This window comes from Mobula hypostoma, chromosome 3 (assembly GCF_963921235.1).
Source record: "Mobula hypostoma chromosome 3, sMobHyp1.1, whole genome shotgun sequence".
In the NCBI taxonomy this organism is placed as follows: Eukaryota; Metazoa; Chordata; class Chondrichthyes; order Myliobatiformes; family Myliobatidae; genus Mobula; species Mobula hypostoma.
Genome location: NC_086099.1, coordinates 134241498 through 134258276, shown reverse-complemented (window position 1 = coordinate 134258276; position 16779 = coordinate 134241498). Strand labels below are relative to the sequence as shown.

At 39.6% G+C, this 16779-nt stretch overlaps 1 protein-coding gene across 4 annotated transcripts in view; it reads right to left on the bottom strand.

Moving 5' to 3' along the window:
- Positions 1-6235: 6235 nt before the first annotated feature.
- Positions 6236-16779, bottom strand: part of snx13 (sorting nexin 13) — a 207771-nt gene continuing 197227 nt past the window's right edge. For all 4 annotated transcript variants that reach the window (XM_063043758.1, XM_063043761.1, XM_063043759.1 and 1 more), the window contains 7 exons: positions 16569-16679; positions 13566-13727; positions 13095-13160; positions 12039-12184; positions 8831-8899; positions 8632-8744; positions 6236-8125 (listed from right to left, as the gene is read on the bottom strand). In XM_063043758.1, the coding sequence (XP_062899828.1) occupies positions 7878-8125; positions 8632-8744; positions 8831-8899; positions 12039-12184; positions 13095-13160; positions 13566-13727; positions 16569-16679 (915 nt within the window). In that variant the 3' untranslated portion in view covers positions 6236-7877. The remainder of the gene's footprint in view (positions 8126-8631; positions 8745-8830; positions 8900-12038; positions 12185-13094; positions 13161-13565; positions 13728-16568; positions 16680-16779) is intronic.

The window sequence follows — 16779 nt, the reverse complement described above, 5'->3', positions numbered from 1 at the left end:
CTCTTACTCTTTGTTAGCAAGACCAAGGAACTGATTATTGACTTCAAGAGGAGGAAAGCAGAGGTCCATGAGCCAGTTCTCATTGGAGGATCAGAGTTGGAGAGGGTCAACAAACTACACTCCAGGACAAAGGAGGGAATTTATAGAGCCAGGGAAACTGGATGAAGCTCTAAATAACTATTTAGGATGGGTATTGACAAAGAAGGATATGGAAGATGCTGAGATCAAGAAGGGACATTTGTTGATAAGACCTTAATAGAAGCAGAATTAGGCCATTTGGCCCATCTAGCCTGCTGCACCATTTCAACATGGCAGATCCATTTCCCTCTTAACCCCATTCTCCTGCCTTTGCCACTCCCTTTCATCTTTCATGCCCTGCCTAATCAAGAACCTATTAACCTCCTCCTTATATACACCCAGTGACCTGGCCTCCACAACCACCTATGGCAAATAATTCCACAGATTTGTCACTCTCTGGCTAAAGAAATTTCTCCTCATCTATGTTCTAAATTGAAGTCCCTTTGTCTTGAGTGTGTCCCTTTGATCCAAGACTCCCCCACTAAATATAATATCCTCTCCATATTCACTTTATCTAGGCTTTACAACATTCAATAGGTTTAGATGAGATCCCCCCTCATCCTTCTAAATTCTAGCAAGTACAGCCCAAGAGCCTTCAATTGCTGCTCAGATGATAACCCTTTCATTCTCAGAATCATTCTTGTGAACTTCCTCTGAACCCTCTCCAATGTCAGCACATCTTTTCTCAAACAAGGGGCCCAAAACTGCTCAGGATTCTCCAAGTGAAGCCTCAGCATTACATCCTTGTTTTTCTATTCTAGTCCTCTTGGAATGAATGCTAACATAGTATTCACCTTCCTCACCACCAATTCATCCTGCAAATTAACTTTTAAGGATTTTTAAATGAGTATTCCCAAATCTCTTTGCACCTCAGATTTTTGAACTTTCTCATATTTAGAAGTCAGCTTTTTTCCTTCTACCAAAATGCAAGATCATACACCTTCCAACACTGAATTCCACCTGCCACCTCTTCGCCCATTCTCTTAATCTATCTTTCCGCAGCCTCTCTGCTTCCTTAACACCACCCTCGACTTACTTTCATATCATTTGCAGATTTTGACTACAAAGCCATCAATTTCATCATCCAAATTGTTGATACACAATGTAAAAAGAAGTGGTCCCAACACAGACCACGTTGGAACACTAGTCACTGGCAGCCAATTTGAAAAGGATCCCTTTCATCCCCCTCTTTGCCTCCTGCCAATCAGCCAATCCTCTATCCATTCTGGCAAATTTCCTCTAATACTCTGGGCTTTTACCTTTCTTGCTGCTTCATGTACATCACCTTGTTAAAGTCATTCTGAAAAATCGAAGTCCACAACATCAACCGATTCTCTGTCTACCCTACTTGTTATTCATAGAAAAACAGAAATCTACAGCACATTACAGGCCTTTCAGCCCACAATGTTGTACCAACCATGTAACCTATTCTAGAAACTTGCCTAGAATTTCTGTACCACATAGCCCTCTATTTTTCTGAGCTCTATGTTTTAAGAGTCTCTTAAAAGACCCTATTGTATCAGTCTCTACTACCTTCACTGGCAGTGCATTCCATGCAACCACCACTGTGTGGAAAAACTTACTGCTGACATCCCCCTTGTATCTTCTTCTAAGCACCTCAAAGAATTCTAACCGATTTCTCAGGCAGGATTTTCCCTCAAGGAAACCATGCTGATTTTACCCTATTTTGTCCTGTGCCTCCAAGTGCCCTGAAAGCACATCCTCAGCAATCGACTCCAACATCTTCCCAACCACTGACATCAGGCTAACTGGCTTATAATTTCGTTCCTCTGTCTTGCTCCCTCCTGGAGTGACATTTGCAATTTTCCAGTCCTTTGGAACCATGCCAGAATCAAGGGAGAGGAGGACATGGTGTTAAATGTCTTGAAAAATATTAAGGTCGATATTGCAAGGGTCTGATGGAATCTCTCACTGGATATCAGGACAGTGAATTGCTGGAGACTGTCTTGCTGGAGATCATTGGATGTCACAAAAGACTCTTGCAGGTTTCATAGATGAACGGTGGTGAGCATTCCGACTGTTTGCAATACAGCCTGGAATGTACCTTCCAACGCATAGGATCACAAGAGGCTTCAGAGGGCTGTAGACTTAGCCAGTTCCATCACAGGCACAACCCTCCCCAACACCAAGGACATGTTCAAGAATCAGTGCTTTAACAAGGTATTCATTATTAAATAACCTCACCAGACAGACATGCCCTCTTCATATTACTACCATTAGGGAGGTGGAGGGTCTGAAGACTCACACTCATCATTTTAAGAATAGTTTCTTCCCCTCCACCATCAGATTTCTGAATGGTTCACGAAAAGCATGAATTTGTAAGTGTTGGTCAGCATGGCTTTGTATGTGGAGGTCCTGTCTCACAAATTTGACTGAGTTTTTTTTTGAAGTGTTTACAAAGGTGATTCATAGGGACAGGGGAGTAGATGGTGTCCATTAGGCAATGTTTACACAAGTAGGATACTGTAAACCCTTCTTATACAAATGATATTCAGCCCAGAGTTTGGTAAAGATTGGAAATCCTTCATGTATAATTACAAATCAGCTCAATGAACAAAACACAAAGACAAGTAATGCTTAACTACGTGAGCACTATCATCAAGAAGCACATATTAAAGGAGGACATATTTTTTCAATATTTTCAGTATGAACATTACGCACAGAATGTTTAGAGTTCATAGCATAAACACAAACTGTACTTTTTGGATAATGGACAAGCAGCACAAATTCATTTCTTTGGTAATGCACTTTCAAAAGTGTGCCTTGGAGGAACTACCTACACACTTATTTTCAGATAACTCCACATATTATTGCTATATTTGTAATAAATCTCACTCAAACTTGGACATTTTGACTGTTTAGGAACAAAAATGGCAACTTTAACTACATTAAAATTGTTCAGAAGATTGTGACTAAAGGCAATTGTCTCAATTTTTATAACTACATTTATAATTTTATAACTAAAAACTGCTTCTCTGACCACTCAAATAATGCACTCTTCAAATATCACGGAACAGTGTATTATTTGAGTGGTCATAGAAGCAATCTTTAGTCAAGTTATAGTTCACTAACTTCCACCGAAGAACCAACAAGGTTTGCTTAATTTATCAATGTTTAACTGCTTTTCACCTATGGTTGTCTATTATTCAAAAAGTACAGTTTGTATATACGCTATAAACCCCAAACATTCTGTGCATAATGTTCATACTGAAAACATTGAAAAAATATGCCCTCCTTTAATATGCATTAATAAAAAATAAATAACAGTCCCATTTCATGTGAAATATAGTACCTATTTCATCAAAAGTTATTTGCAAAATAAACTTCTGTACATTAGCATGAAGGAGGAAGTCAGCAGGTTCAAAATCAAACGCAGAGGCAGAAGGCTGGTCGATAACTCAAGTTGAAACTCTGCATCAGACCCAATCCTAAAGCAGTGTCAGGATCCAAAATGTAGACAACAGAAAACAAACACAAGAGATTCTGCAGATGCTGGAAATTCAGCAGTTCAGGCAGCATCTATGGAAATGAATAAACAATCAACTTTTTGGGCGGACACCCTTCATCAGGAATTAAAAGGAAAGGGGAAGATGCCAGAATAAAAAGATGACGGGAGGAGGAAGGATGACAAGCTAGAAGGTGATTGGTGAAGCCAAGAGGATGAGAGGGGTGAATCAGGAAGCTGGGATGTGATGGGTGGAAAGGGCAAAGGGCTGGAGAAAAAGGAATCTGATAGGAGATGAAAGTGGACCATGGGAGAAAGGCAAGGGGGAGGGGCAGCAGAGGGAGGTAATAGGCAGGTGAGGAGAAGAGGTAAGAGTCCAGTGTTGGAAATAGAACAAGGGGGAAAAATTACCGGAATTAGAAATCAATGTTCATGCTATCAGGCTGGAGGCTACCAAGTTGCTCCTCCAACCTGAAACTGGCCTCATTGTGGCCATGGATTGACATGTCGGAACAGGAATGGGGATAAAAATTAAAATGATTGGCCACCGGGAAATTCGGCATTTTGCAGATGAAGTGGAGGTGCTTGACGTAACTGTCTCCAATTAACATCGGGTCCCACCAATGCAGAGGACACCACATTGAGAGCACCGGATATGATAGACGACCCTGACAGTTTCACAGGTGAAGTGTTGCCGTAACTGGAAGGACTGTTAGGGGCCCTGAATGGAGGTGAGGGAGGAGGTGAATGGGCAGGGGTAGCATTTCTGTTACTCCCAGGAGGGAGATTAGTGGAGAGGGGTAAATTGTGAAAGGAATCATGGAGGGAGTGATCCCTAAGGAAAGTGGAGAGTTTCAGAGAGGTAAAGATCTGTTTGGTGGTAGCATCCCATTGAAGGTGGCAGAAGTTGCACAGAATATGTTGGATGTGGACACTTATGGGGTGATAGGTGAGGACAAGAGGAACTCTATCCCTGTTAAGGCAGTGGAAAAATGGGGTAAACATGAATGTCAGGAAAATGGAGGAGATGCAGGTGAGGGCAGCATCAATGGTGGAGGGAGGGAATCCCCATTCTTTGAGGGAGGTGGTCATTTCTGATGTCCTGGAAAGGAAAGTCTCATCCTGGGAACAGATGCAGAAGAGATGAAGGAACTGAAAAAAGTGAATAGTGTTTTACAGGAGACAGAGTGGGAAGAAGTATAGTCAAAATAGTCATGGGAAATTATATGTTTATAAAAGATATCGGTAGACAGTTGGTCTCTAGAGATGGAGACAAAGATTGAGAAAGGGAAGATAAGTGTCATAGATGGACCAAATTAATTTAAGGGGAGGGTGCATGTTGAAGGCAAAGTTGCTGAAATCAACAGGCTCAGCATTGGTGCATGAATATAGTGCCAAGAGTTGGGGAGTATTACCAGGGAAGAGGTGCTGTCTGGTCTCAACATGGTAGAGGTCAGTCCACCACACTGCAACAACACCCTATGTCTCTGGATTTTATAAGATTGGGATTGGTGCTGAAAGAGTGGAAGGCAGTGCGCTCGGTGGGGGTAAGGTTTGAAGAGGAGAGGGGAATGCTGAAGTTGAGCCTGTTGATGTCTCGTCGGCAATGCGAGATGAAAAGATCCAGAGCGGGGTGTCCAGGAATAGGTGAGGTTTGGAGACGAGAGAACGGGCCATTGGTGCGTGGTGGGAAATCCTTGCCAAAGATGTCGGCTTGGAGATGGAGCCAATGGAAGAAGAACTTGGCATCATGTCAGGCGCGAAACTCACTGAGGTGCAGGTGAAGGGGGAAAAAGTAAGGCCCTTGCTGAGGATTGAACGTTCCGTCTCAGAAGGGGAAAGGTCAGAGGGAATGGTGAAGACCCAGCCAGGATTAGACCACAGATGCTGCCTAAACTGCTGAGTTCCTCCAACACTTTGTATTTTCTCTCCAGATTACAGCATCTCTTTCATCTATGTTCTCATTCGATGCTCAGAAGGGAAAGTTTTCTGCATTCAAAACTTGTACAGCTTTTGCTCTGCTTATTCATATTCATTAGTTGTGAAACATCAGCACACTCAAGAGGAGGAGGAAGGTGTTTTTTAAAAACTAAGTTTGTGCAATATGGCATTGTAAAATTATTTTCATAAGTTTCATTATTGGACACTAAAGTAGCAAAAGGTTAAAAAAGCTAAACATGGAATCATTCTCCAATAACTTATATATACTAACAGTATAAATAAAAGTCTGTTTCAAATTTACAGTACTAAATATTACATTCATTGTTTAGTACACTAACAAATAATCAGAGCAAACCAAAAATGAGCTTCTCAAATTCAAATGTATATATCAAAAAACTAAAACAATTTCCACATTAAAACTTATGTCAATTTGCAAATTTGTTGAATATATAAAACTAAGAGTTCCTTCAAAAGACTACTTGAGTTTTTCTGCTTCTCTAAAGAAAAATAGACTATTGTAAATATGTAAAAAATATAAATTTCACAAAGCCAAATCGTGTTTATATAATCCTCCTTTCCAATGCCTGATAAGTCAGTTTTCTCTGGGGAAGGTTACAAAAGCACAATAAATATAGCATATAACTAGACAATTTATTCTGAAGCTTTAAGCATTGATAAATTTTAGATTATGAACATGTATGAAAACACAAGCAAAAACCATATTTCAATTAATACTTTTATTTAGTGTGATACTTTTCATCTGTCCTATTGAACAATTTAATAGCTTAAAGTAAAGTTGAAAATTTAGATTTCTTCTTCAGTCTATTAAAAACCACCAAGACATTCTGATTGATATTTGTTCTTTCATTACAGAAATAAGAAAAAGTTGACAGTACAATTAGGCACACCGTTGACACTGTACAATGAAATGCACAAATTCATTAACAGCTATTTACCATGTGCTCTTAGGTTCCCCCTGTAGTTTACAAGCTGTGCTCGGATGAAGAATTTTCATCCATGACAAGTGAGTCTTACAAGGAGTGACAACCAAGACTTTTAAAACAAGTCTTTAAATAAACTTATGCATCAACAACAGAATGCAAGTTGTTGGGTTAAGAAGACTGCTAAACATAAGATTCAAAACATAAAAATTTTTCATTATTTAGATGCACACATATGCTAAAGAAAATATTGCACAAAATTAAAATTTCTGTACAAAGTATGAGTGTGGGTCTACTTAAATTAGTTTTCATGAAGAAATATGTCAGAATTAAGAATAATGCATCTAACAGATCTTACTTTCCTGATAATTGCAGAAATGGGCACTTTATTTCTGTGGCACAAGTGAAAAACCAGCATTCAGGAAAAAAGTCTGGTCAGATTAAAACGAGAAAACTATTTTTGTTTTAAACAGGACATTTAAGGCTAATTTCAATTACATTTGTTAGTGGCAACATTATTCTGATCAATCCTAATCAGAGCACTCACTTGTTACCTTGGACATTCCGACTTTGAAGTACATTAAAATCTCTGTACATTAAAATCTACAATCATGTCTGGAGGCTTTACAGTTGTATGAAAATACACGGCTCAGTAATTTCTTGATAATGGATAAAGCACAGACATGTACACGAAAAAAGCTCTATTCAGATGTTTGGGGAGTGCAGGCAATGGGAGGGAAGATAATCCAAAGTTGTGGATTATTCAGTTCAGTGAGCAAGTTTCCATTTAAGTCAAAATCCCAAAGGATCATTCCTGTCAATAGGAATGTTAATTTTGGACCTTCAGACTCTTTCACATTTCTACTCTCTAAATGTTACTTTTAACATCAATTTTAATTAACCATCACATCCTCTAAATCATGCAGTTTTATGTTTTGAGTTGTGCAGAGTTCATCGTCTCCAAGCTGGGTGCATACCAGTTTTATTCCAATGCAAAATCATTATAATTGTGCTTTGCTTTATCATTGGCAATATTGCTGCTACTCCCACTAACTGTCCACAAGAGAATTTAAAAGATGTACAATTGGTTTAGATGGCAACTACTTACAAGAAGACAGCTACAAGATGCAGCAGTTGGACCATGCATCTACAGCTCTTCCATTAGAAATTAATACAGATTTTCTTGATGAACTATGAACAGGTAATAAATATAAATCACTTATGGTACACAGGGGCATTATGAGCAAGAAAGTGCATTAGAAATCAAACACGGCAGACAATAATGTCTTCCAATGTAAGCCACTGAGTCATGGCTCTGGAGGCTAGCACAAAGGTGGCATTGTAATTGGAACTTAGCTTTGAGAGCCCCAGAGAAATTGCCATAACATAGACTGAACTAGAGAAGGTGCCTAAGATCCTCCTTCAGAGCACAGTTTTCATGCTTGGCAGCGTCACCTCTTTTGAGAGGAAGCAACTTGAGCAGACTGAGATTTTTGTTTGCATCTTTGCATTCGCTGCGATCGAGAATGCAATTTCATGAAGAGCTCTCGAAACTTATACTGTGGAAAAAGGGTTTCAAGGAAGCCTTCGAGAAACACATAAACCAATCTTCTGTTCAGCTGGTTATGTTGAAACATCTCAAAGACTCGTAAAATGCCCTTGCGTGTGGTTTCAGCTCCAATAATATGTTTTAGCTCATCTGGGGAAAGAAAGGCATGAAGATAGAATTAGTGAATGTTACAACAGGGTAGAATCTTAGTAATAGTTGGAACACAAGCTTCCTTTAAATATTCCACTGCTCCAAATAACCTAAAGTAAATCTAAAATGGGAAAAAATCTCCGAAGGAAGCAGGAAAGGTTTATCGGAGATGTGTAACATGATTCTGTTTTGTTAGCACCTACTAGTTCAACAATGTATGCTATACAGATTAAAAATAGAATATATTTCCAATTCTCCACTATTATCAATATGGCCTCTCAAACTCATTTAGTACTAATAAGTAGAGCTTGATGGTATGCCACTATAAATTAGGATATTGTCCTTTTAAACACAACAGCTCAAACCTAACTCTATGAAGAAGTCTTCTATTATTCTATGATATTCCACTCAACTCATCAGCAACAACACCTGACTAAATGTTCTCACATTAACTTGTGCAATAAAATTATAACTCAAGAGGCCTTGAGAATGAGGAAATATCTTACCTGGCATGATCATTAACATTTTAGTTTTAGCTGCGACTCTTGATCTCATTCTTACAGACTTTTCCCTGCGTGGTGCAGTCTCTGCTAAGATACCATTAGGCCAAAATGAATCTCTGTAAGCAAAACAATTATTTTCAAGATGTTATGAAACAAAAAAAATGAATAAAGGAAATGTGCGTAAATATGCGCTGTTGAATACCTGAATCGCTTTACAGTTTCTGCAACTTGTTCTGGTGAAGTCATCCAATCAACATGGTCCACTATTTTTCTAGAAATGGTGAAATATCATAGTTGATAACAGAACTTGTACAATTATTCTGAAAAATATTTCAATGAATTCATCACCTCCCAGCACTCCAAAAACATTTTGGTCATGTGCAATATCTGACTATAGCACGGTTTCATTCAACCTGCCCCAGTGAGCAATTTTGTATGCAAGAAACTTTACTCATGTATGAGTTCATTAATGCTTGAACTCACTGCCAGGTGCTCCAGGAAAGAATGTTCTGGTCATTGCGTTTTTTTCCGAGGAATTTGGGAAATGCCTAATTTGACAATACATAACAGATACTTTTTAAACCAAAATATTTTCCTTTTGATACTGATCTTAAGCCAATCTCTTCCTGAACAACATTTTTTTTCTTTTATCCTGAATAAATAAATATAATCCAATTTCAATCACAATTCAAAATAATGCTCAATGAGTGAAGCGAAGGGTTGCTGCCAAAGAGATCTGAAATATTCCATTTGCTGGAATTCTAGAAGCAACAAACCATCTGGCTTAATAATTTAATACAGCGATTAAAATAAGAAATGGGGGCATTAGAACAGTCACATCCCCAAAATTGTTTTGACAGCTGGATATGCCACAGTCTTATGCTTACCATTGTCAAAATTGTCAAAGGCATTCATGTATGTCAGATGCTCACAACATTTAAACACTGAATAAGCCATGCAAGCTTTCAACCCACTTGGAAAAAACCTCTGGTCTCCACAAAAATATTCCATTCCCTTGAAATGAATGGATTTTCCTGAAACAGGTCTAATTCAGCATACTTTCAGTGCACAGGTTCCCCAGCACAAGTGGTAGGAAACTGCAGGAAGTTGCAGCTCGATTACAAGCAGTCCATAAAACTGTCAAGATATAGGAGCAGAAATAGGTCATTAGGCCCATCGAGTCTGCTCTGCCATTCAATCATGGGCTGATCCAATTCTTCCAGTCAACCCCACTCCCTTGCCTTCACTCCATACCCTTTGATGCCCTGGCTAATCAAGAACCTATCTATCTCTGCCTTAAATACACCCAATGACTTGGCCTCTTCAACCACTCGTGGTAACAAATTCCACAGATTAACCACCCTCTGACTAGAGTAATTTCTCTGCATCTCTGTTCGAAATGGACGTCCTTCAATCCTGAAGTCGTGCCCCCCTCTTGTTCTAGAATCCTCTACCATGGGAAATAACTTTGCCATATCGAATCTGTTCAGGCCCTTTAACATTCTGATTGTTTCTATGAGATCCCCCCTCATTCCCCCGAATTCCAGGGAATACAGCCCAAGAGCTGCCAGACGTTCCTCATATGGTAACCCTTTCATTCCTGTGAATCTTCTCTGAACCCTCTCCAAAGACAGTACATCCTTTCTAAAATAAGGAGCTTAAAACTGCACACAGTACTCCAAGTGTGGTCTTATGAGTGCCTTACAGAGCCTCAACATCACATCCCTGCTCTTATATTCTATACTTCTAGAAATGAATGCCAACATTGCATTCGCCTTCTTCACCACCGATTCAACCTGTAGGTTAACTTTACGGTATCCTGCACAAGGACTCCCAAGTTTGCATATCTGCATTTTGAATTTTCTCCTCATCTAAATAATAGTCTGCCTGTTTAGTTCTTCAACCAAAATGCATGACCATACACTTTCCAACACTGTATTTTATTTGCCACTTCTTTGCCTATTCCTCTAAACTATCAAAGTCTCTCTACAGGCTCTCTGTTTCCTCAACACTACCCGATACTCCACCTACCTTTGTATCTTCGGCAAATTTAGCCACAAATCCATTAATTCCATAGTCCAAATCATTGACATACATCGTAGAAAGCAGCGGTCCCAACACTGATGCCTGTGTGACTCCACTGGTAACTGGCAGCCAGCCAGAATAGGATCTCTTTATTCCCACTCTGTTTTCTGTCAACCAGCCAATGCTTCACCCATGCTGGTAACTTCCCTGTAAATTCTATGGGCTCTTATCTTGCTAAGCAGCCTCATCTGCAGCACCTTGTCAAAGGCATTCTGAAAATCCAAGTACACCACATCTACGGCATCTCCTTTGTCTACCCTGCTTGTAATTTCCTCGGAGAATTGCAGTAGGTTTGTCAGGCAGGATTTTCCTTTCAGGAAACCATGCTGGTTTGGCCTATCTTGTCATGTGCCTCCAGCCACTCCGTAATCTCATCCCTAACAATCGATTCCACCAACTTCCCAACCACTGATGTCAGGCTAACAGGTCGATAGTTTCCTTTCTGCTGCCTCCCACCCTTCTTAAAGAGCGGAGTAACATTTGCAATTTTCAATCATCCGTTACAATGCCAGAATCTATCGATTCCTGAAAGATTATTGTTAATGCCTCCGCAATCTCTCCAGCTACTTCCTTCTGAGGATACATTCCATCAGGTCCAGGAGATTTATCCACCCTCAGACCATTAAGCTTCCTGAGCACCTTCTCAGTTGTAATTTTCACTGCACATACTTCACTCTTGAATGTCCAGTATACTGCAGATGCCTTCCACTATGAAGACTGATGCAAAATACACATTCAGTTCCTCTGCCATCTCTGGATCTCTCATTACAATATCTCCAGTGTCATTTTGTATTGGTCCTATATCTACCCTCGACTCTCTTTTACCCTTTATATACTTAAAAGCTTTTAGCATCTCCTTTGATATTAGTTGTGAACTTCCTTTCATAATTCACCTTTTCCTTCCTAATGACTTTCTTAGTCAGAACGCCAGCAATAAGGAAATCTTGTACTTTTGAGCTTGCATAAAAGGATTCAAGATAGCCAACTTTCTCCAAAAGAAGTTGTGTGCCACTAAAGTTGAGAGTGGAAATGGGGAGGGTAGGGGTGAGGAAACAAAGCAACAATCTGTGAAGACAACCAGCAATGTGAACTGCTCCAAATTACAAGCCGCTCTTTTGCTTCTAATGGGATAATGCTGCTAGTTCCTACTAGAATGCACCAGTCACTACTTGTGCATAGCAAAAACACCTTCTCAGAACTAGTCAAACTCACTGCAACTGAAGCCTTATTTTGTCACAATATTTATAGCACTGAAGTTTGAGATTACACAACATTCAGCCCTTTATACGATGCTATTAAGGGAAAACAATTTGGTGTTAACAAACCTGTTAATTGTGTCTCCATAGGTAGCCCGGATAAGTTGTTGAAGAAGGTTTTTGATGTTCCTTCTTAACCAGTGATTTCTTTCTTTCAAATCAAATACCTCATCCATTAGCAGCAGCATAACTCTAAGAGGAATATTGTCATCAACCTGTAAAAAGTTTCAGGATAAGTCAGTATCAATCTTGAAGTATTAAAAAATCTCTTAATAATGCTGAATTAGAATTTAATTAAAGTTTAAAATTGACTTGATCAATAGTTGCATATTCCGAGACAATTTCTCAAAACACTACTTATGATGTTCTCAATATTGTGTCTAGGTATTAAATTAATACATCTCATACAGTAACAGAGATGGCATCATAATCAATGAGCAGCAATACATTTCAATATTTATACATTTTAAGAAACAGTAATCATAGAGTCCTTGGCCCTCCACTGAACACCAAATATTCATTTTTACATCAATCCTATTCATGCTGATTTTATTCACCCCACATTTTTATCAGCTGCCCCCTCACCACTGATTCTGCCACTCAACTACACACCAAGGGCAGTCCACAGTGGCCAGCCAACATAACAATCTGCACACATTTTGGAATGTGGCAGAAAGTGCAGCACCAACTGGAAACAAATACAGCCACAAAGAGAAACTGAAAGCTCCATACAGTACATAGCACCACCAGTCACAAGTAAATTTAGGTCGCTGGAGCTATAAGGCAGCAGCTCTGTTCGCTGAGCTGCTGTCCTCTAATCCTTTAGAGCAGGCGTTCAAAACCTGGGGTCCACAGGCCCCTTGCTTAATGACATTGGTCCATGGCATAAAAAGGGTTGGGAACCTTTGCTCTCGCATGTGAATTTAAAATACAACCATTGTTTTAAGAATGGTGAATAAAAAGGATCCTAGATACATATAGAGCACTGCTTAATCATCATTCCATCAGCAGAGATAGAATAAATACAAAACTACAGGCAAAATAATTCCTTTGAACAAAAAGAAGTTAATCAAATATTAAGATTCACTGATTTCCCATAATGTTAAACACAAAAATATAACGCACATTATCATCCAGTTGGGCAGAAACACGAATATGTCCACTACCTTCTTCTGGCTTTAAAGGAGGAACCTGCAACAACAACAAAAAAAATTCGATAAGCTATTCTTATTTGTAATAGTAAAATTAAAGCAAGAAAAATATTTTTTAATATGGTATTTTGAGGGAACCTTTACATCTCCCAAATCAATAATGTTCGTTACAGTGCCAAGTTTTAAGAATCCTCACTGATTCCTGCCACACTGCCATATTGCATACCTGAATCAGATCATTTTATCAGTGGCAGCTGTGTCTTGATTCTGAACTTTCTCTACTCCAGACCTCACCACCTCTTTCTCTAGTATGATATTTCCTGCAGCCTTCTTCATTGATTGAGTTCTGCCCTAGTATCTCTATCTGGCTTGGTGTCAAAGTTTATTGTGAAGTGTCTTAAGATGTTTTAAAATAGTTACATTAGTACAAGTATTGTCGGAATACCTTTAAAAATGTATTCTTAATTTCATGTCCTAATTTATCAGACATTTTGCCCATATTGTCTGATACTTTTGTCATTCCTTCTGCCAGACTGTCTGGAAGTGATTTCACAACATTTGAAACATTTCTCATTGAGTTACGAAGGGGATTTACTAGCGTGTCCATCTGCAAAACACAAACAAGTTGCAGAGAATATATTAAAAAAATGACATGATTCACAGAAATTCTGCAGGTCAAATTATATATCTTACAATTAATAAAGCTTTTCACACAAAGAAAAATGTATATATTTTAACCAATTTCCTACTCCCCATTTAGCCCGTTTGGCATATTATCCCATTTTCAACCTTAAGACTGATTTATGCTTGTGCATCAAATCGACGCCATAGGTACGGTGTGGCTGCGAACCTTATGCAGTGCCTACGTGGATCCCTACGCTGTAGCCTGACGCGCATCTCTCCCAAAATGTAACTACGCGTCGCGGCAACGCAGACTGTAACAACTATGAGTGGTCCGCCTGGTAGCATCACATTTCCTCCTACGCTGCAATAGCTTCCCATTGGGCGACTGAAGGGCAGGGAAGGAACTCTGGCTGCAATGCAGTCCCTGAAACAGACCACCGAAATTATGCAGGACACATTTCGCTTTTACGAAAAAAGATGCTCGCTTCAAACTTGTTTACCCCGAGAAAGACTACCATGACCATGAAGCCTTGCACGGGCAGGTGTGTGTGCATGCATGATGTGCGCGAAATTGCAGAGCAACGCAGACACACCAACGCGCAAGTATAAATACTCACAACGGCGTAGCCCACTTGCGTAGGCTACGGCGTAAGGTGGCACGCACAAGTATAAATCAACCTTTATACTTCACTTATAACTGGTGAAGGCTCTTCATGAAAAGGCAACCTTTTTTTTGTAATGAATGATCAGGTGAAACTATAACATTTTTTGTATACATCGAAACTGGGCAGTTAAGGTAACTCATGGTACCGTTGGATATGTTTTAACCCAATAACCAGGCATAATTAGTAATATATTAGGAAATTGGACTTTGTGGATCATAGAAAGCAACTTACTGATGGTGGCATTCCCATGTGTCTACCTTTAAGCTCCTAGATGGTTGATGGTATGGAAAGCAGTAAGTGGTATGGTAATTGAATAGGCTCTTTAGTTCAGGATACTCTTCACCTATCTGCTGTTGTTGGGTAATGCACAAGATCTGGCCAGTGATGATCATGAAACTGTTGATAGTGAGAAGCTTCAGAATTTGCCCTACTTTGTGGACTGTACATTTCCATGATTTCCATTTGGTTGAGGGAATACCAGTGTTGTAGCCATTATGGAACAGCTTGGTTAGTGGGCAGATTAGCTCCATAGTACTTCATTTTTTCTTTTAGCTGGGCATTCACTGAGTCAGCATTTTGAATGAGATCAACTTTTTTAATATTACAGAGACCTAACCTTAATTGGTTGAAGATTTGTTTCTGTGTGAGGCACTATCTTCCCAAACATCCTATTTAGCATGGTGATAGAAAAAAATAGAAATGACTGGTGTCACGAGGATAACACAACTCTATAATGTAGCTAGCATTTCTACCATAATTGCCATAGATAAATGGTAGAAGTGGTGAGCACTAGATCAAACACATTTATTAATTATGCTGGTTTTCTTAACACCAATTGCACCAACCTGACAGCTACATCTTTCAGGATTGTCATTTTGTCAGTGGTGTGCTGCCAAGTCATTCTCAGTGGTTACGGATATCCTTTATTGTATAAAATTATATGTTCTTACTGAATAGTGCTTTGTTATTTCAACTGGTTCACCAGCATGGCTTGGGGACATGAGGGTGGATGGAGAAAACGCTCAGGGATGATGATAGATAAGTCTAGAACATTCATTGATAGGTATGATTCTGTAACTACTTCAGAACGCTTTATTAATCTTTGGGACAGTGCTCTCAAAATGAACTTTGCAAGATTTACATCAAAAGCTCAGTTAATTTGAGGTGTTTATGTTTGATTTTATTTTTACCATGTGTAAATGGCACACAATCAACTTACCATTGTAGTATGTAAAGCATGGGCCTGCTACAAACCTGGTTCACTCTAGAATCACTTGGTGGAGAAGCTTTCTGTAGGGTTTGCTTTCTACATGACTCCCTTCGTCCACTCGTCCCTCCAAACTGATCTCCCTTCTGGCACTTATCCTTGCATGCGAGACAAGTGCTACACTTGACCCTACATCCCCTCCCTCACTACCGTTCAGGATCCCTAATAGTCCCTTCAGGTGAAGTGACACTTCACCTTTGGTCTGCCTGAGTCATCTATTGCATCCGGTGCTCCCAGAATGGTCTTCCCTAAATCAGTGAGGGCCAACATAGATAGTGGGACTGCTTTTGCTCTGTCTGCCACAAAAAAGGGGGGGGGGGGGCAGGGGGAGATTTCAATTCAACATCCCATTCCAACATGTCGGTCCATAGCCTCCTCTACATTTATGGAGGGAAATAAACAGCCAATATTTCGAGCAGAGACCCTTCATCAGGAAGGAAGGGGGCCAGAAGCCTGAAATGTCGACTGTTTATTTCACTCCATGGATGCTGCTCGACTTGCTGAGTTGCTCCAGTATTTTGTGTATTGCTGAAGATTTCCAGGTTACGGCACCATAGTGGTTTACAGTATCAACGACCCAGGTTCATTTTCCTTTGTTTTCCTACCACAGTCCAAAGACTGGTAGGTTAATTGGTCATTGTAAATTGTCCTGTGATTAGGCTAGCATTAAATTGGGGGATTGCTGGGCAGCACAGCTCGAAGGGCTCAAAGGGCCTATTCCATGCTGTATCTCAATCAATCAACCTGCTCTGTGCACTTGGGCAATAGCTATCTATAGGGGGAGTGGGAGAGCACCCTCTAGGTCTCATGCAATTTTTTACTAATCCAACATGAAAAAAAGAGGCTTTGCTAAGCAGTATTATATAATATGGCCAACAGATGGCAGGCTTACCTTACGAGCAAAGTCACCTTTTCCTTTGCTATAGGCTTTATTTTCCAGAAAGTCATTAACATATGGTATCAAAGCTGGGCAAGCTTTTATCACTTCAGGGTTGATTAATAACTAAACAAAAGCAGAAAATGATTTGAAGTACTATGTTTTAATCATTTAATAGTGAAATATTTTGAATTTACAATAAACTTTCTTGAAAGAGACATTAATG